Below are 22,169 nucleotides of genomic sequence, written 5' to 3'. Positions count from 1 at the left end.
TGACTCACCAGTGCCTCCATGGAAATGCCCCCCTCTACCTCAAAGAACTGCTCACCCCCAAATCCTCCACACGACAACCTCCTCCAACCTCCGAGGACAAAGCTACGAACTACGGGAGACCGGGCTTTCTGCTTTGCCACTCCCAGTCTGTGGAACGCTCTCCCTGACCAACTGAGGTCCCCACAGACTGTAAATTATTTTTTTAAAAGGCTTAAAAACCCTACACATAACACTATCTGTTCACTGAACTTTGTGGGAAAGACCCAAAAATGTCCAAGCACAACACACAATGCAAAATTACACTTATTTAAATTCCCTGCAAAACACCCTATCCACAATTACTCATGTTTGGCACATTTTAGCTTCTTGATATGTCTGATTGATTACAAAACTTTTAAGGAAGTTGTCACGGAAGTAAAAAAGGTAGAACTTTCACGGACTCTTAATATCCAATTGTATTAATCATTAATTAAATATGAATTATATGACTCTAGGGCTGGGCGATATATCGAATATACTCGATATATCGCGGGTTTGTCTAGGTACGATATAAAAAATGACTATATCGTGATATTTTTTCCAAGATGGCGCTGCTGTAGTGGCTGCTGTAGGCAGGAGCTCTGTGCTCTTGTATCATCCTTTTGTGTTTCCCTCTAGTTTTCATGTGTTATTATATTTTTTTTGCATTTTGGTCCGGGACCCTTTGGGACTGTGTGACAAGGGGTGGCACTTTCGTGACCTCTGTGGTGCTTTTTTTGTGGACTTCTGGATCTGCCTCCCGGGAGCCTTTTGGCCATGGAGACAAGCTGCTGGGTGTCTGCTACACCAGAGTCTGTTTGGAGGGACTGGAGGAGATGCGGATGAGGGGACAGGGCTGCGGAACTAGCACTGAGCGCTGGGACGGAGAGGCTCCGTGGTGTCTTGGCTGGGTGAGCAGGTGTCGGACACCTCAGTCACCTTGGACGTATCCTCGCTCATCCATGCGGACTGGACATTGGCCGAGAGTGGAGTCGGCTGTCTTGGTTGCTTTGTTGGATCTGCTCCTGTCTCTGGCCATGCTCCCTCCTCCCCAGCGGACGATGGCGTGGAACACCGCAGAGGACACCACAGTGGATATGTTTCTTTTACTTTTTATTCATAGCTGTATGTAGAAGTGTCTGGTTGTATCTGCTGCTTTAATGTCCTTTGTGTTCTTTGATGTTTCCCTCTTACACACATGTAAGAGGGATGTGTACTATGGCTATGAGTTGTTCTTTTCCCTTGGCCTCAGTCTGCACCCCCACTCCAGGGCCTAGGCTAAGACCGATTTTTTATTTTTTTATTTTATTTTAATCTTCTATTCCCCCCCCCCCTTGTTTACCTGTATGTCATCTTTTTTGTAAGGGGCGCTGGAAGCCAGCAGACCCGTCAGCGATCCTGTTCTGTCTCCCTGTAATGTTTGTCTGATCTTGAATGGGATTGTGCTGAAAATTTTAATTTTCCTGAAGGAACTCTCCTGACGGAATAAATAAAGTACTATCTAATCTAATATTCGAGTATACGTTCTTTTAGCTGCGGGCATTACACTACAGGCTCTTCTCACTCTTTCTTGCCTCTCCTTCTCACAAGTGACGTAAAACAAGCGAACCTTCTTACATACGTCATGTATGTGTAAAGGTTAGCTGAGATGCTGGCGGAGCGGTGCGAGTGGTAATACGAGAGAAAGAAGGTGGGAATCTGGTAACGAGTGAAGGAAGAAGAATTAATTCCCATCATCTGGCGGTGGTTTGGCTTCAAGTGGGAAGATGTTGAACAGACAACCGTAATATGTCAAGTATACAAAAAGTAGCCGCTAGAGAAAGAAGAGTGCTTGAAACTCTGCATGTCAACATCTCTGTTCGGTGCCACACCCAACAAAATGCAGAAGCAAAAATTTCCAGATCAACACCGCATGAAAAAAAATAGTCAACAACAGAAAGAGATAATGTCCGCATGAACCTACCACATAGCGAAGGACATACACTATTTGATTTCCTACTATACGGCTCATTTTTATTTGACAGTTATTGAAATATCTTGTCTGACATCATGCACAAAAATGTGCTTTATTTGTTTTAAACTATTGTAGCATAGCCCTGCGATGAGATGGCGACTTGTCCAGGGTGTACAGCGCCTTCCGCCCAATTGTAGCTGAGATAGGCACCAGCGCCCCCCACGACCCCAAAGGGAATAAGCGGTAGAAAAAATGGATGGATGGATATTGTAGCATAGTAGTTTTTTTGACAGATAATTATCACCACCTACTCCGTGGCCTAGTGGTTAGAGTGTGTGTAGAGGGGCGGTATAGCTCGGTGGGTAAGAGTGGCCGTGCCAGCAACCTGAGGGTTCCAGGTTTGATTCCTGCTTCTGCCATCCTAGTCACTGCCGTTGTGTCCTTGGGCAGGCAAGACACTTTACCCACCTGTTCCCAGTGCCCACCCACACTCGTTTAAATGTAACAATGTGTTTCATGATGTAAAAAAAGTGCTTTGAGTCACTAGAGAAAAGCGCTATATAAATATAATTCACTTCACTTCGGTAGGTTGTGAGTTCAAACCCCTGCCGAGTCATACCAAAGACTATAAAAAAAAAAATGGGACCCATGACCTTCCTGCTTGGCACTCAGGATCAAGGGTTGGAATTGGGGGTTAAATCACCACATGTGATTATTGGGCGTGGCCACCGCTGCTGCTCACCGCTCCCCTCACCTCCCAGGGGGTGAACAAGGGGATGGGTCAAATGAAGAGGACACATTTCACCACACCTAGTGTGTGTGTGACAATCATTGGTACTTTAACTTTTTAACTTTCATCTTTTGTCCTGTTCTTGTATATAGACAAGCGTAGGTTGGTAAATAACACCCTCAGACAACTTCTACACCAACGCTGGCTATGGAGCTTTTAGCTCGGTCGTCAGCACGCTCTCCTCACACCAGAGACCTGGGTCGGGGCCCCTGGGCGGAGCAGGTGGACAAACACAAGCGCTACACAAGCCCGGGTTAATAAATTCTGGACATGCTTTATTTGTACAACCTTTGACTTGGTGCCGCATTCCCGTTTTCTACTTTTAGGTGCGAAAGGTGGCGGAGTGAAGAGCTGAAAAGCACTTCCAGGTCAATGACATGAAAGAGCGTATCCTTCGATTGTTAGGACAAGAACGAGTAGAGGCCGACTTAATGACAAAGCTGACAGCTGAGGGGGCGGGGCCAGCCTCCAACGCCAAAGTCTACAAACAAGAGCCGACATGCCAGCGGTCAAAAGAGGACGGAATGATCAGAGTATGAACAAACGTTACAAGGGCAGGCCTGTCTCTTTTTTATTGGCCCGTGACACAAAAAAAACATTCTGAATTGAAACATTACACACAAAAAAAATTTAAGATGCAAATTTGCATGTGAATGCTTAAATGTGCAAGCCGAAATCAAATTCTAACGTTAAAATGCTAACGGAATGTGTCGATGGATAAAAAAATAAAATGAGCTTGAAAAGCTAGCAAGTAAAACATGTATATTACTGACGCGTTCGGCTGTAAAATTAGCTTAAAAAGTTAACATGCTGTAGTTAGTAGGCTAGATTGTTAACATTAGCATGCAAACAGTTAATATGTGTCAGAATCCGAATCAGAATAAGCTTTATTGTCATTACGCAGGGTAACGAGATTGAGTCAGGTACTATGATATAGGGTGTTTGGCTGAAAAACTGGCTAAAATAAAAGTTAGCATGCTAACTGTTAGCATGTATCAAGTACCAAGTCATATGAGTCTAAGGAGTTTGGCTCAAAATTAGTTTGAAAAATTAGCACTTCAACATTAGAATGCTAAGTCAGTAAAAATCAAGTACCAAGTTATAATACTTTGAGGTGTTCGAGCTCAAAAATTGATGAATAAAGTTAACATGCTAACGTTAAGATTCTAACACTAAACATGTGTCAAGTACTATATTATAGGCTGAAAAACTGGCTAAAAAAAGTAAGCATGTATCAAGTACCAAGTCACATGAGTCTAAGGAGTTCGCCACAAAATCTGTTCAAAAAATTTGCACTTTAACGTTAACATGCTAACAGTCAGTATGCATCAAGTACCAAGTTATAATAATTTCAGGTGTTCTAACCAAAAAAGTGGCGAGTAAAGCTAGCATGATAACGTTAAGATTCGAACAGTTAACATGTGTCAGGTACTATGTTAGAGGCTAAAAAACTGGCACAAAAAAAATTAGCATTTATCAAGCATTTATCAAGTATTATGAGTCTAAGGAGTTTGGCTCAAAATGTGTTTGAAAAATTTGCACTTCAATGTTAGCATGCTAACAGTCAGTATATATCAAGTACCAAGTTATAATACTTTGAGGTGTTCTAGCTCAAAAATTGGCAAATAAAGTTGGCATGCTAACGTTAAGAGTCTCACAGTTAACATGTGTCAGGTACTATGTTATAGGTCTACGGGGTGTTTGGTTGAAAAACTGGCTAAAAAATAAATTAGCATGCTAACAGTAAGCATGTATTAAGTAACAAGTCATGAGTCTAAGGAGTTTGGCTCAAAATTTGTTAGAAAAATTAGCACTTTAACGTTAGCATGCTAACAGTCAGTATATATATACAGTACCAAGTTATAATACTTTGAGGTGTTCTACCTCAAAAATTGCCGAATAAAGTTAGCATGCTAACGTTAAGATTCTAAGAGTTAACATACGTCAGGTATTATGTTACAGGCTGAAAAAGTGGCTAAAAAAAGTTAGCATTTATCAAGTACAATGTCATTTGAGTCTAAGGAGTTTGGCTCAAAATGTGTTTGAAAAATTTGCACTTTAATGTTAGCATGCTAACAGTCAGTATATATCAAGTACCGAGTTATAGTACTTTAAGGTGTTCTAGCTCAAAAATTGACGAATAAAGTTAGCATGCTAACGTTAAAGATTCTCACAGTTAACATGTGTCAGGTACTATGTTATAGGCTGAAAAACTGGCTAAAAAAAGTTAGCACGTATTAAGTACCAAGTCATATCTAAGGAGTTTGGCTCGAAAATTGCTTAACAAAATGAGCGTTTTAACGTTAGCTTGCTAACAGTCAGTATGAATCAAGTATCGAGTTATAATACTTTGAGGTGTTCGAGCTCAAAAACTTGCGAATAAAGTTAGCATGCTAACTTTAAGATGCTAACAGTTACCATGTGTCAGGTACCAAGTTATTACCAAGTCAGGCGTTTGGCTGCAAAAATTAGCTTTAAAAGTTAGCGTACTAATGTTCGTAATAATGCATGAGCCAATTAGCAGCCATGATACTGAACAGCAGGGTCTATGATTGTTTTGGTCTTATCTAGGCCAGTACTATTGTAGTGCAGAACAAGGGCACCCTCTGGTGGTGACGTAAAACGCCACACTTTGACAGCAGAATAGTATACTACTTTCAATATTACTATGCCGATATGCGTCAAAAAGGATAATGGGTGGATATTTAGTCCACATTAGCTCATCACTTCAACGTCTGAAGTGAGACATTAATTGCAAAAGGAAAGAGGAAAAAAGGCCGCATTCATCATCTTCACTCTCCTCCTATTAGGGCAGCAATGATGCATGTGATTTAATATTCTCCCTCCCTTCAATTAGCAGCTTTCCAACAGACAGGCCATTCTTCCATGAACAAAAAGAGCATGAGCGCACATTCCCTGCGATGCATTTCACCCAGCAGCTGTTCCACTTCCAAGTGTGTGCTCCAAAATCTACCGCACAGAAAGCCACCAACAAGCTCATTTGTTGGGACACTTTTCTCTGGCATTCATCCAATGTTCATGTTTGGGACTTCTGGCTGCTTTTAAGTCAAACTAGCCGGCAACTCAATCTGACAAAAGCTGCAATTGATATAAATTATGTAACAGTATATATATACATATATATATATAAAACTATATATGGTGTGAGTTTTCCTTGCCATTATGTGGGCCTACCGAGGATGTTATAGTGGTTTGTGTTGTGGTTTGTGCAGCCCTTTGAGACACTAAAGATTTAGGGCTATATAACATTGATTGATTGATATATATATATATATATATGTATATATATATGTATATACGTATATATATATATATATATATATATATATATATATATATACATACATATATATAAATACAAAGATGTGTTATATATATATATAAATATGTATAATATATGTGTATATATATATATAAAACAAAAAATATGTATTATATATAAAATATTAATATAAACACATATATACGCATACATATATATACCTCATTATTACAAAAACTGCAGCTGATATATAGATGCATAAATATATCCATATATATATATATTTTTTTATATATATATATATATATATATATATATACAAACCCCTTTTCCATATGAGTTGTGAAATTGTGTTAGATGTAAATATAAACGGAATACAATGATTTGCAAATCCTTTTCAACCCATATTCAGTTGAATGCACTACAAAGACAAGATATTTGATGTTCAAACTCATGAACTTTATTTTTTTTTTGCAAATAATTATTAACTTAGAATTTCATGGCTGCAACACGTGCCAAAGTAGTTGGGAAAGGGCATGTTTACCACTGTGTTACATCAGCTTTTCTTTTAACAACACTCAATAAACGTTTGGGAACTGAGGAAACTAACTGTTGAAGCTTTGAAAGTGGAATTGTTTCCCATTCTTGTTTTATGTAGAGCTTCAGTCGTTCAACAGACCAGGTCTCTGCTGTCGTATTTTAGGCTTCATAATGTGCCACAGGCGGGCCAGGAAAGTACTCGCACTATTTTACTACGACGCCATGCTGTTGTAATACGTGGCTTGGCATTGTCTTGCTGAAATAAGCAGGGGCGTCAATGATAACGTTGCTTGGATGACAACATATGTTGCTCCAAAACCTGTATGTACCTTTCAGCATTAATGGTGCCTTCACAGATGTATAAGTTACCCATGCCTTGGGCACTAATACACCCCCATACCATCACAGATGCTGGCTTTTGAACTTTGCGCATATAATAATCCGAATGGTTATTTTCCTATTAATTCTGGAGGACACCTCGTCCTTTGTTTCCAAATATAATTTGAAATGTGGACTCGTCAGACCATAGAACACTTTAACACTTTGCATCAGTCCATTTTAGATGAGCTCAGGCCCAGCGAAGCCAGCGGTGTTCCTTGGTGTTGTTGATAAATGGCTTTCGCTTTGCATAGCAGAGTTTTAACTGGCACTTATAGATGTAGCGACAAACTGTATTTAGTGACAGTGGTTTTATGAAGTGTTCCTGAGCCCATGTGGTGATGTCCTTTACACACTGATGTCGTTTTTTGATGCAGTACCGCCTGAGAGATCAAAGGTCTGTAATATCATCGCTTACGTGCAGTGATTTCTCCAGATTCTCTGAACCTTTTGATGATTTTACAGACCGTAGATAGTAAAATCCCTAAATTCCTTGCAATAGCTCGTTGAGAAATGTTGTTCTAAAACTGTTCAACAATTTGCTTACAAATAAGTGACCCTCGCCCCTTCCTTGTTTGTGAATTACCTAGCATTTCATGGAAGCTGCTTTTATACCCAATCCTGGCACCCACCTGTTCCCAATTAGCCTGCACACCTGTAGGATATTCCACATAAGTGTTTGATGAGCATTCCTCAACTTCATCAGTATTTATTGCCACCTTTCCCAACTTCTTTGGCACGTGTCGCTGGCATTAAATTCTAAAGTTAATGATTATTTGCACACAAAAAAATGTTTATCAGTTTGAACATCAAATATGTTGTTTTTGTAGCATATTCAACTGAATATGGGTTGAAAATGATTTGCAAATCATTGTATTCCGTTTATATTTACATCTAACACAATTTCCCAACTCATATGGAAACAGGGTTTGTATTTACACACACACACGCTAGTGGACAGCAGGTGATTGAAGAGGTATGAAAAGACCATCTGCTGGACATTAAAAGTCCATCTGTCGCTGTGACAAGGTGAAGGAGCAGGTTAGCAAACCTTCACTTCCCTGCACCGCCTCATGTCGTCGTGAATGTGCTTTAACTGCAATGACACCCTTGCACTGACATTTGGAGCCTTGCTGACCAACAGAAAACCGGGATGCAAACTTGTCATTTACATTACATTCCTCAAGGCCCCCCTTTAAGTCCTCTCCCCTTTTGGCATTTTTTAAATTAATGTAAGTAAGGGGTTGTTTACTTATTATACTAGTGGTGTTCCCCAAGGTTCCATTTTAGGTCCTCTCCTTTTCATCATTTGGACTATTCAACTGGTGGTCCAAAAACTATATTTTTGGCAGAAGGGCCTTAAAAAAAAGGAGCAGAGCGCTCCTGTAACTCTGACTAAATAAATAGAGCAAAGTCAGTCCCTGCTGTGCTTAATGCTTCTCACAAAAGGATATCATTCCAGAACCAGTAGAACCACGTGGTGTACATCCAAAACTTGGTGGCCAGGTAGATTCCCAGCGGCAGGGCACTGTGCATGGAGTGGTCGAAGAAAGCCCTGGAAGGGGAAAACAACGAACGTGAGGTTAGTGATTTTAAAATTGCTTTTTGATTGAGCTTTTAGGTTAGGGTGGTTAGTTTCATTTTGCTATTCATTTGAAAATAAAACATTTTTGACACCCCTTATTACTATATTGATAAACAAAGATGTCAATCTGGAACCACGTCAGTTAAGCTTGCCATGGAGCATTACTATGAAGCCAAGCTGTTGTAACACGTGGCTTGGCATTGTCTTGCTGAAATAAGCAGGGGCGTCCATGATAACGTTGCTTGGATGCTCCAAAACCTGTATGTACTTTTCAGCATTGATGGTGCCTTCACAGATGTGAAAGGTACCCATGCCTTGGGTACACCCCCATACTATCACAGATGCTGGTTTTTCAACTTTGCGCCTAGAACAATCCATATGGTTCATTTCCTCTTTGGTCCGGAGGACAAGACCTCCACCGTTGCTCTTTTTAAATGAGCTCGGGCCCAGCGAAGCCGGAGGCGTTTCTGGGTGCTGTTGATAAATGGCTGTGGCTTTGCATAGTAGAGTTTTAACTTGCACTTACAAATGTAGTGACCAACTGTAGTTACTGACAGTGGTTTTCTGAAGTGTTCCTGAGCCCATGTGGTGATATCCTTTACGGACTGATGTCATATTTTGATGCGGTATTGCCTGAGGGATCAAAGTTCCGTATTATCGTCGCTTATGGGCAGTGATTTCTCCAGATTCTCTGAACCTATTAATGATATTACGGACCGTAGACGGTGAAATCCCGAAATTCCTTGCGATAGCTGTTTGAGAAATGTTGTTCTTAAACTGTTTCTTAAATATTCCTTCACAAAGCGGGGACCCTCGCCCCGTCCTTGTTTGTGAACGCCTGAGCATTTCATGGAAGCTGCTTTTATACCCAATCATGGCACCCACCTGCTCCCCAATTAGCCTGTCCACCAGTGGGATGTTCCAAATAAGTGTTTGATGAGCATTCCTCAACGTTCTCAGTCTTTTTTGCCACTTGTGCCAGCTTTTTCGAAACATGTTGCAGGCTTCCAATTCCAAATGAGCTAATATTTGCAAAAAAATAACAAGAGTTTTCCAGTTCGAATATTAAATATCTTGTCTTTGCGGTCTATTCAATTGAATATAAGTTGAAAAGGATTTGCAAGTCATTGTATTCTGTTTTTATTTACCTTTTACACAATGTGACAACTTCACTGGTTTTGGTGTTTATATGTATGTAGGTATTTATCTATATATGTATGTATGTATATGCCTTACTTCGAGAGGAATTGCACGGCCACCCAAACGCCGACGTACATGACACCCTTGATGAGCCAGGAGTCAATGTCCAGGTTGGCGATGAAACCCACCAGCCAGATGACCAAAAAGGGTGTTCCCAGCATCACCTTTTGTCTGAACTCCTGCAAGACAAAGTAGAGGGCAAAGTGAATCCGTTGTATGCTTTTCTGCCAGTTGGTATTTAAAGGGGCTCTTTTTATGCATGGTAGCTATTCATAAGGATTTTAATCTGCATGTAAAATACTCTGCCTTGTGGTCTAGATCAGGGGTTGCCAAACTGAGGCCCGAGGGCCCTTTTTTTTTTTTTTTTATTGGCCCGTTACACATTCTAAAGACAAAATAAAAACATTCTGAATGAAAACATTACACACAAAAAATACAACATGCAAATTTGGGAAAAATTGTGTGTAAACGCTTAAATGCACAAACATAACTTTAATTGTAATGCTAAAATGCGTCAACGAGCAAGTCATATGCCTAGAAAGTGTACGAATGGATTGAAAAATAAAATCTTAAAAAGTTAGCATGCTCACGCCTAATATGTCAAGTAAAAAGTTGTATGACTCTGACGAGTTCGGCTGAAAAATTTGCTTATAAAGTGACAATGCTAAAGTAAGCAAGAATGCGAACATGGTTCAGGTACCAAACTATAGGGCGTTTGGCTAAAAAACTTGCTAAAAATGTATCAAGTCATATGAGTCTGAGGAGTTTGGCTCAAAAATGGGTTAAAAATATAGCAAGTTAACATTAGCATGCTAACAGTTAGCATGTATCAAGTACCAAGTCATATGAGTCTGAGGAGTTTGACACAAAAATCGCTTTAAAACTTAGTTTTTTAATGTTAGCATACCAACAGTCAGAATGAATCAAGTACCGAGTTATAATACTTTGAGGTGTTGAAGCTCAAAAATTGGCAAAGAACGTTAGCATGCTAACTTTTGATGCTAACAGTTACCATGTGTAGAGTACCAAGTTACATGAGTCTGAGGCGCTAGGGTGCAAATTTCGCTTAAAAACTTACCATGCTGAAGTTAGTATGCTAGAATGCTAACATGTGTCAGGTACCAAGCTAAAGGACTCTGGGGTATTCAGCTGAACAAATGGCTAAAAAAGTTAGCATGCTAACAGTTAGCATGTATCAAGTACCAAGTCATATGAGTCTGAGGAGTTTGGCTCAAAAATTGGTTAAAAAGTCAGCACGTTAACATTAGCATGCTAACAGTCAGTATGAATCAAGTACCGAGTTATTATATTTTGAGGTGTTCTAGCTCAAAAATTGTCGAAAAAAAAGTTAGCGTGGTAACGTTAACATGCTAACAGTTAACATGTGTCAAGTACCAAGTTATATAAGTCTGAGGCATTAGGCTGTAAAATTGGCTTAAAAACTAACTATACTAAAGTTAGTATGCTAAAATGTTAACATGGGTCAGGTACCACAGGCTACAGGATATTCGGCTGAAAAACTGGCTAAAAAAGTTAGCACGCTAACAGTACGCATGTATCAAGTACCAAGTCATATGAGTCTGAGGACTTGGGCTCAAAAATTGATTAAAAAGTTAGCACGTAAACATTAGCATGCTAACAGTCAGTATGTATCAAGTACTGAGTTATAATATTTTGAGGTATTCTACCTCAAAAATTGGTTAATAAAGTTAGCGTGCTTACATAAAGATGCTAACAGTTAACATGTGTTAAATACCAAGTTATATGAGCATGAGGCTGCAAAATGAGTAAATGTCAGTAATGATGCCTGAGCCAATCAGCAGCCACGATACTGAACAGCAGGGTCTGTGATGGTTTTGGTCTTGTCTAGTGGCCAGTACTACTGATATTTTTTGGTTATTTAGCCATTTTTATGCATAATTTAGGCCATACATATGTAAAACATCCCTTGGTACGGATAATTAAGTCAGATAGTTTAGTTCACTTTTATTGATTGACCTTTATTGTATTGCTTCTAGTATATTGTGGCCCCCGTCTCCTAGAAGATGGTGTAAATTTTGCTTCACGGCCACATTTAAAGCCTGTTTTCCACTGAAACATTTATAGGTCATAAAAGACAAGAATCATTAAAAGCTTGCAAATGTTTAAATGAAACAAAACAATACGGGATACTATTACATGACTGGACAAAAACTGGCTTCCTGTCGTCGTCCTGTAATTTCTCATCCCTGTCTTGTAAAACGTCGGGTCGTTATAAAGACACGTGAGAACAATAACGGGATTGTAATAGTCGCAAAGTCGTTCTACTACCTTGTCCATCTTGAGTCTCTTCAGGTACGATGGGCTGTCATAACCTTTTGCTTGTCGCACTTCCTGCAAGTGATTTATCATCCAAACATTCTTCCTTTGCTTGGCCAGGTCAAGCGGCGTTTCACCCTTCAGGAGAGAAAGGGGAGAAGCATGAAAAGGAACTCATTTTCTACGTTGTCATGTCAGAGGAATATTTGCCCTCCTTTGGGCAGAAGAAAAATGCCTTAGAAATCCCTAGTTACTGCCTTTCTTCTGCTAAAGTAATACACACATGATGACATCACTTTTCTATGTATGTATGTGTATATATATATATATACAGTGGGGCAAAAAAGTATTTAGTCAGCCACCGATTGTGCAAGTTCTCCCACTTAAAATGATGACAGAGGTCTGTAATTTTCATCACAGGTACACTTCAACTGTGAGAGACAGAAAGTAAAAAAAAAATCCAGGAATTCACGTTGTAGGAATTTTAAAGAATTTATTTGTAAATTATGGTGGAAAATAAGTATTTGGTCAACCATTCAAAGCTCTCACTGATGGAAGGAGGTTTTGGCTCAAAATCTCACGATACATGCCCCCATTCATTCTTTCCTTAAAACGGATCAATCGTCCTGTCCCCTTAGCAGAAAAACAGCCCCAAAGCATGATGTTTCCACCCCCATGCTTCACAGTAGGTATGGTGTTCTTGGCATGCAACTCAGTATTCTTCTTCCTCTAAACACGAAGAGTTGAGTTTATACCAAAATGGATACATGGATGATTCAGCAGAGGATTGGGAGAATGTCATGTGGTCAGATGAAACCAAAATAAAACTTTTGGGTATAAACTCAACTCGTCGTGTTTGGAGGAAGAAGAATACTGAGTTGCATCCCAAGAACACCATACCTAATGTGAAGCATGGGGGTGGAAACATCATGCTTTGGGGCTGTTTTTCTGCTAAGGGGACAGGACGATTGATCCGTGTTAAGGAAAGAATGAATGGGGCCATGTATCGTGAGATTTTGAGCCAAAACCTCCTTCCATCAGTGAGAGCTTTGAATGGTTGACCAAATACTTATTTTCCACCATAATTTAAAAATAAAATATTTAAAATTCCTACAATGTGAATTCCTGGATTTTTTTTCACATTCTGTCTCTCACAGTTGAAGTGTACCTATGATGAAAATTACAGACCTCTGTCATCATTTTAAGTGGGAGAACTTGCACAATCGGTGGCTGACTAAATACTTTATTGCCCCACTGTAAATATATATATATACAGAGTATACATATATATATATATATATATATATATATATATATATATATATATATATATATATACATATATATATATATATATATACTAGGGGTGTAACAGTACGTGTATTTGTATTGAACCGTTTCGGTACGGGGGTGTACCGAACGAGTTTCTAAGCTTAAGTCTTAACAAGCTGCTTTGCTTCTTCTGCCTCTGTCTCAGCACCCAGCATTGTCCCACCCACACAACCATCTGATTGGTTTACATACAAAGCGATAACAGCCAATTAGCAGTGCGTATTCAGAGCGGTAACAGCCAATCAGCAGTGCGTATTCAGAGCGCAGGGAGTCAATGCTTCAGCAAAGAGCATATATGTGTTTAGCAGGGGAGCATAAGGCAGCGTACTCTCCCCAAATGATGATAAACACCTCCCACACTGACGTTCTAGAAACTTAAACTGCAGCTCAGCTTGCTCGCACTCCTGACTTGAGGTGAAGGCTAATTAGCTTTTAGCGTAACGTTAGCTCAATTTGCTGTGTGTGTTTCTGCGTGTGCATGTACGTGTGTGTGTCTTAGGGACAGCAAAGCCCTGTCTGTCTGTTATTTCACTTGAACTCCATGGTGTTCAGGGATGAATAGTCTCTCCTATTGCTATTGTACTATTTTTTTCAGCAATAGTTACATTAATCATTAGTAATGTAGCAGCCTAGTTTTGAATGGCAGGGTCCCTGCTCTCATATGTTGATAAAAATATAACATTTACATGATAAAAGTCAACTAGCTACAGGCTTCCCAAATGCTGTAATAAATTAAGCATGATGAGGTGACTTGAAACTGTTTAATGTTGCACTTTTTATATGTAGAAGAAAAGTTTTGTCATTTTATTTCATCTGAGCAACAACTTGAGGCAGTTTAATGTTGATTAACGTGGGTAGAATTATAAGTTTTCCCAATGTTAAAAGGATAAAGCCATTGTTTACACATTTGGTAAATAAATAACCAAAACATTTATATTTTGTTGTTTTCTTACTGTACCGAAAATGAACCGAACCGTGACCTCTAAACCGAGGTACGTACTGAACCGACATTTTTGTGTACCGTTACACCCCTAACATATACATGTAGTACATACGTACATTTCTTAGTATGTATGTACACACTTTCTTATTTACTTAAAAACTTTAAAAACTACCTGGGTAGAATTAGGTCTTTCGGAACGTTTTTAAGACTTAAGACTTTAGTTTAGGCGCTGCGGTAAAACCCTGTAACATACATCCATAAACGTGGATGCATATGCTAAAGTGCAATATATTTATCTGTACTGTAATCTATTAATTTATATCAGCACCTTATTGCTCTTTTATCCTGCACTACCATGAGCTAATGCAACAACATTTCATTCTTATCTGTACTGCAAAGTTCGAATTTGAATGACCAATTAAAGGAAGTCTAAGTCATGTCATTACTACTGCGGGGTACCTTGATGTTCTGAGCATCCACGTTGGCGCTGGCGTCCAGCAGCAGGCTGATGACCGTGGTGTTGCCCGCCAGCACGGCCCAGTGCAGCGCCGTGTTCTTGTGGTATTTGTCGCCCAGGTTTACAGACACGTTGAAGGTGAGAAGCAGACGGGTGGGATCCACACTGTTGCATAGAGACGCCAACATTGGTTCAACCACAAGAAAACCAGGAATTGATTTACGTGGACTCCGACTTAAACAAGTTGAAAAGCTAACTCGGGTTTACCATTTAGTGGTCAATTGTACGGAATATGTACTGAACTGTGCAATCTACTAATAAAAGTTTCAATCAATCAAAGCAGAGTTTCAAGCACTCCTCTTCATTCTCTAGTGCAGGGGTCACCAACCTTTTTGAAACCAAGAACTACTTCTTGGGTACTGATTAATGCGAAAGGCAACCAGTTATATACACACTTAAATAAATTGCCAGAACTAGCCAATTTGCTCAATTTACCATCCATCCATCCATCCATCTTCTTCCCAGACTTCCCTCTCCCCAGCCACTTCGTCTAGCTCCTCCCGGGGGATCCCGAGGCGTTCCCAGGCCAGCCGGGAGACATAGTCTTCCCAACGTGTCCTGGGTCTTCCCCGTGGCCTCCTACCGGTTGGACGTGCCCTAAACACCTCCCTCGGGAGGCGTTCGGGTGGCATCCTGACCGGATGCCCGAACCACCTCATCTGGCTCCTCTCGATGTGGAGGAGCAGCGGCTTTACTTTGAGTTCCTCCCGGATGACAGAGCTTCTCACCATTAATAAATAAATCTATATATAAAAAAATGGGTATTTCTGTCTGTCATTCCGCCGTACATTTTTTTTTCTTTTAGGGAAGGTTTTTTGTAGAGAATAAATGATGAAAAAAAACACTTAATTGAACGGTTTATGAAAAAACGAAGAAAATGAAAATAGATATTTTTAAAAAAGTTTATCTTCAATTTCGACTTCCTAAAATTCAAAATTCAACCGAAAAAAATGAAGAGAAAACTAGCTGATTCGAATATTTTTGAAAAAATTAAAAAAATAATTTATGGAACATCAATAGTGATTTTTCCTAATTAAGATTAATTTTAGAATTTTGATGACATGTTTTGAATAGGTTTAAATCCAATCTGCACTTTGTTAGAATATATAACAAATTGGACCAAGCTATATTTCTAACAAAGACAAATCATTATTTCTTCTAGATTTTCCAGAACAAAAATTTCAAAAGAAATTCCAAAGACTTTGAAATAAAATTTTAATTTGATTCTACAGATTTTCTAGATTTGACAGAATATTTTTATTTTATTTTAACCATAATAAGTTTGAAGAAATATTTCGCAAATTTTCTTTGTCAAACAAACAGAAGCTAAAATAAAGAATTAAATTAAAATGTATTTATTATTCTTCACAATAAAAAAAATACATTTCCTTGAACATTTATTTAAATTGTCAGGAAAGAAGAGGAAGGAATTTAAAAGGTAAAAAGGTATATGTGTTTAAAAATCCTAAAATCATTTTTAAGGTTGTATTTTTTTCTCTAAAATTGTCTTTCTGAAAGTTATAAGAAGCAAAGTAAAAAAAACAAATGAATTCATTTAAACAAGTGAAGACCAAGCCTTTAAAATATTTTCTTGAGTTTTCAAATTCTATTTGAGTATTGTCTCTCTTAGAATTAAAAATGTCGAGCAAAGCGGGACCAGCTTGCTAGTAAAGAAATAAAATTAAAAAAAATAGAGGCAGCTCACTGGTAAGTGCTGCTATTTGAGCTATTTTTAGAACAGGCCAGCGGGCGACTCATCTGGTCCTTACGGGCGACCTTGTGCCCGCGGACACCGCGTTGGTGACCCCTGCTCTAGCGGGTGACTTTTCAAATGATGCTACATAAGCAGTGGTGCTACAATTTGTAGCAACATTTTTGCCGCATAAATGTAGAACATATTCCTGCTTGAAAACCAAACCATCGCCGGACGATGAATCCAATCTACTAATAAAAGTTTCAATCAGTCAAACAAACCTGACGGAAAACAACTAGCACAGGGGGTCCTCGCGTTACGTTTTGTGAGGACGTGTGTACTGCGGTCAATTACCGTATTTTCCGCACTATAAGGCGCACCTAAAAACTTCAAATTTTCTCAAAAGCTGACAGTGCGCAACTACGGTAAGCAGCCGCCGACATAATTTTCCCCCGTAGAAGAAGAAGCGCACGGTGCATGCTGAGATATATGACTGCGGGAGGCGTGCCGTTTCTGTGTGTTTATGTAAAGACCCCAAAATGGCTCCTATTAAGAGACACGCTTACGACGCAGAGTTTAAACTCAAGGCGATTAGTCATACAGTAGAACACAGGAATAGAGCAGCAGCGAGAGAATTTAGCATTAACAGCAGCGACACTGACTCGTTTAATGACGACTTCGACGTTGGATGCCGTATTCGCCCAACTGTTTAATTCGAACACTGAAGAAGAATAATTTGAGGGATTCGTGGATGAGGAATAACTTAATAAAGAGAGATTTACATGTTTATTTTGTGTGTTGTATTGTGTGACATTATTGTTTGAGCAACGTTAAGTTATTGATATATTATTGCTTTGCACTATTTTGAGTGTTACTATATTGTGATTGCACTAACGTTTGATTTACCGTAACAGTATCAGACAGTTTTTTTACTCTTTTATTGAATCGGGGAAAATAATAAAACAGCTGTTTATTCATTTTGGGAGTGAACGGAGTTGTCAGAACGCTGGTTTGTAATCTATTAATAAAGTTTGACTGACCTATTTGACTGTTTTGTTGACGTTCCCTTTAGCCCAGCTTTATCTAAAACAGGGGTTACCAACCTTTTTGAAACCAAGAGCTACTTCTTGAGTACTGATTAATGCGAAGGGCTACCAGTTTGATATACGCTTAAATAAATTGCCAAAAATAGCCAATTTGCTCAATTTACCTTTAATAAATAAATATAAATATATATATAAAAGAAGGAGTATTTCTATCAGTCATTCCTTCGTACATCTTTTTTCCATTTACGGAAGGTTTTTTGTAGAGAATAAATGATGAAAAACACACTTAATTGAACGGTTTAAAAGAGGAGAAAACAGGAAAGAAATTTAAATTTAATTTTGAAACGTAGTTTATCTTCAATTTCGACTCTTTAAAATTCAAAATTCAACCGAATAAAAGAAGAGCAAAACTAGCTAATTCGAATCTTTTTGAAAAAAAAATTAAAAAAAATAATTTATGGAACATCAACAGTGATTTTTCCTGATTAAGATTAATTTTCGAATTTTGATGACATGTTTTAAATAGGTTAAAATCCAATCTGTACTTTGTTAGAATATATAACTAATTGGACAAAGCGCTATTTCTAACAAAGACAAATCATTATTTATTTTAGTTTATCCAGAACACAAATTGTAAAGACATTCAAAAGACTTTGAAATATGATTAAAATTTTATTCTACAGATTTTCTAGATTTGCCAGAATAATTTTTTTGAATTTTAATCATAATAAGTTTGAAGAAATATTTCACAAATATTCTTTGTCGAAAAAACAGAAGCTAAAATGAAGAATTAAATTAAAATGTATTTATTATTCTTTACAATAAAAAAAAAAAAAGAATTTACCTGAACATTGATTTAACTGTCAGGAAAGAAGAGGAAGGAATTTAAAAGGTAAAAATGTATGTGTTTAAAAATCCTAAAATAATTTTTGAGGTTGTATTTTATTCTCTAAAATTGTCTTTCTGTGAGTTATAGGAGGCAAAGTAAAAAAATAAATGAATTTATTTAAACAAGTGAAGACCAAGTCTTTAAAAATATTTTCTTGGATTTTCAAATTCTATTAGAATCAAAAATGTCGAGCAAAGCGAGACCAGCTTGCTAGTAAATAAATAACATTTTAAAAATAGAGGCAGCTCACTGGTAAGTGCTGCTATTTGAGCTATTTTCAGAACAGGCCAGCGGGCGACTCATCTGGTCCGTAAGGGCGACCTGGTGCCCGCGGGCACAGCTTTGGTGACCCCTGATCAAAAGGATGTATAACGTAACCCCACCCTCTGCTGTAGCGTCTATTCTATGCGCCTTATAGTGCGGAAAATACGGTACTAATACTTTGGTCCGGATGACACGATGTCGAATATTTCCAAAAACAATTTGAAATGTGGACTCGTCAGACCACAGAACACTTTTCCACTTTGCATCAGTTCATCTTCGATGATCTCGGGCCCAGAGAAGCTGGCGGTGTTTCTGGATGTTGTTGATAAATGGCTTTTGCTTTGCATAGTAGAGCTTTAACTTGCACTTACAGATGTAAGTGACAGTGGTTTTCTTCAGTGTTCTTGAGCCCATGTGGTGATATCCTTTAGAGATTGATGTCGGTTTTTGATACAGTGCCTTCTGAGGGATCGAAGGTCACAGTCATTCAATGTTGGTTTCCAGCCATGCCGCTTACATGGAGTGATTTCTCCAGATTCTCTAAACCTTTTGATGATATTATGGACCGTAGATGTTGAAATCCCTAAATTTCTTTCAATTGCACTTTGAGAAACATTGTTCTTAAACTGTTTGCTCACGCAGTTGTGGACAAAGGGGTGTACCTCGCCCCATCCTTTCTTGTGAAAGACTGAGCATTTTTTGGAAATCTGTTTTTATACCCAATAATGGCACCCACCTGTTCCCAGCTCAAATGCAGAGGACAAATTTCATCACACCTAGTGTGTGTGTGACTATCATTGGTACTTTACTTTAAATAGCCTGCACACCTGTAGGATGTTCCAAATAACTGTTTGATGAGTATTCCTCAACTTTATCAGTATTTATTGCCACCTTTCACAACTTCTTTGTCACGTGTTGCTGGCATTAAATTCTTAAGTTAATGATTATTTGTAAAAAAAAAAACGTTTATCAGTTTGAACATCAAATATGTTGTCTTTGTAGCATATTCAACTGAATATGGGTTGAAAATGATTTGCAAATCATTGTATTCCGTTTATATTTACATCTAACACAATTTCCCAACTCATATGGAAATGGGGTTTATATAATCGGAAGCGCCTTTTGTATGAAATTAGACCTGATTAGACACGCTCATCGGCAGTACGCCCTAAGGTGGGGTAGGGGGCGGTATAGTTCTGTTGGTAGAGTGGCCGTGCCCGCAACTTGAGGGTTCCAGGTTCGATCCCCGCTTCCGCCATCCTAGTTACTGCCGTTGCGTCCTTGGGCAAGACACTTTACCCACCTGCTCCCAGTGCCACCCACACTGGTTTAAATGTAACTTAGATATTGGGTTTCACTATGTCAAAGCGCTTTGAGTCACTAGAGAAAAGCGCTATATAAATACAAGTCACTTCACTTTACTAAGGTCCGAAAAAACGGTAATCTATAAATTGCTGTACTTTTATTTCAAAATGTTCTGACTTAGATGTTCATTTATAGAAAAGTTCTGGCGTACTTGAAGCTCCGCTTGCGTCAAAGTCGGATGTATCGACTTAAGACATCCTGCGTTGGGTTTTCCCAAATTTGTTTTAGGGGCAAAACAAAGGATAAAAAGCTGAAGCTGATAGAAGCACATGTACACACCTGTGTGTCCTGTAGGCTGCCCACATAAGAGGAGTCATGCCATTCTGATCCATCATGTCGACATCCTGCCGTGCGGGAAGAAGAGGAATGCATGCATTAGGCCAGTGGTTCTCAAATGGGGGTACTTGAAGGTATGCCAACGGGTACGGGAGATTTTTTTTTCAATATTCTAAAAATAGCAACGATTCCAAACATTTTTATAAATATATTTATTGAATAATACAAAATATGAATGTCAGTTCATAAACTGTGAAAAGAAATGCAACAATGCAATATTCAGTGTTGACAGCTACATTTTTGGTGGACATGTTCCATAAATACTGATGTAAAGATTTCTTTTTTTGTGAAGAAATGTTTAGAATTAAGTTCATGAATCCAGATGGATCTCTATTACAATCCCCATAGAGGGCATTTTAAGGTTGATGATTACTTCTATGTGTAGAAATCTTTATTTATAATTGAATCACCAGTGCCTCCATGGAGATTCCCCCCTCTACCTCAAAGAACTACTCACCCCCAAATCCTCCACACGACACCTTCGCTCCCTGACCACCTGAGGGCACCTCAGACTGTTGATGCTTTTAAAAAAGGCTTAAAAACCCTTCTTTTTTTTTTTTTTTTTGTTAAAAAGCCTTTTTATGGATATATACATACTAGTTTTAGCTATTAGGCTGTTCTAGTTTCTATATTTTATTTATTTTTACTATATATATATATATTTTTTTTTATTTATGTTTTTTTTAAATACACTGTAGCACTTTGAGGTTGTTTGCTTTTGACAAAAAAATCTATTATTAATATTATTGTTTATTTTTAACAAGTTTTTAGTTATCTTTATATCTTTTTTTCCAAATAGTTCAAGAAAGACCACTACAAATGAGCAATATTTTTGCACTGTTATACAATTTAATATATCAGAAACTGATTACATAGAGCTGTATTTGACTTCTTTATCTCTATTTTTCAACCAAAAATGCTTTGCCCAGATAAGGGGGCACTTGAATCAAAAAATGCTCACAGAGGGTACATCACTGAAAAAAGGTTGAGAACCACTGCATTAGGCGACCACCCATGAGGGAAACATCTCAGTCCAATGTCTCCCTCTAGTGGAGAACAGTCGTACATCACGTACAGACACAAGTCGAGAGTGCAACTCTTACCTGTCCCTTGGCGATAAGGTAGGCAACAATGGAGGTGTGGCCGAACTGGGCGGCCAGGTGTACGCAGCTGCATCCTTCGCCATCGATTAAAGACGGGTCGGAGCCGTACTTTATAAGCTGCACCACCATGGCTAGGTGGCCTTGTCTGGAAAAAACAGAAGGCACAATAATGTGTCCCCGGAGGAGGCGCAAGATGACTTTCATTTAATAATGCACTGTTGCATTGTACGCCTCTGTGGCTGTCTGTTTTCATCACAATATCAGGGTTTAACGCCGGGCCCTTTGTGTAACCGGACATGTTAAGGTACTGAGATTTGACTGATATACAGTACGGGCAGGGCAGCACGGTGGTACAGGGGTTGGTGCATGTGCCGGGCAATACGAAGGTCCTGAGAAGCCCTGAGTTCAAACCCGGGCTCGGGATCTTTCTGTGTGGAGTTTGCGCGTTCTCCCCGTGACTGCGTGGGTTCCCTCTGGGTACTCCAGCTTCCTCCCACCTCCAAAGACATTCACCTGGGGATAGGCTCATCCCACCTCCAAAGACATACACCTGGGGATAGGCTCCTCCCACCTCCAAAGACATGCACCTGGGGATAGGTTGATTGGCAACAGTAAATTGGTCCCGAGTGTGTGAA

The 22,169-nt window shown here is 38.8% G+C and overlaps 1 protein-coding gene across 1 annotated transcript in view; it reads right to left on the bottom strand.

The window, feature by feature from the left end:
• The window catches only part of zdhhc17 (zinc finger DHHC-type palmitoyltransferase 17), a 90,879-nt gene that overhangs the window by 25,551 nt on the left and 43,159 nt on the right, over positions 1 to 22,169 (bottom strand). Inside the window, exons 5-10 of the mRNA XM_061913989.1 lie at positions 21,535 to 21,679; positions 20,375 to 20,439; positions 14,781 to 14,943; positions 12,059 to 12,184; positions 9,785 to 9,927; positions 8,418 to 8,518 (exon numbers count right to left, since the gene is read on the bottom strand). Of these exons, the coding sequence (XP_061769973.1) occupies positions 8,418 to 8,518; positions 9,785 to 9,927; positions 12,059 to 12,184; positions 14,781 to 14,943; positions 20,375 to 20,439; positions 21,535 to 21,679 (743 nt within the window). The remainder of the gene's footprint in view (positions 1 to 8,417; positions 8,519 to 9,784; positions 9,928 to 12,058; positions 12,185 to 14,780; positions 14,944 to 20,374; positions 20,440 to 21,534; positions 21,680 to 22,169) is intronic.

Source organism: Nerophis ophidion, linkage group LG10 (genome assembly GCF_033978795.1).
Source record: "Nerophis ophidion isolate RoL-2023_Sa linkage group LG10, RoL_Noph_v1.0, whole genome shotgun sequence".
NCBI classification, from domain to species: Eukaryota; Metazoa; Chordata; class Actinopteri; order Syngnathiformes; family Syngnathidae; genus Nerophis; species Nerophis ophidion.
The sequence above is the reverse complement of the archived record's forward strand: the minus strand, read 5'-3'. Positions and strand labels throughout refer to the sequence as shown.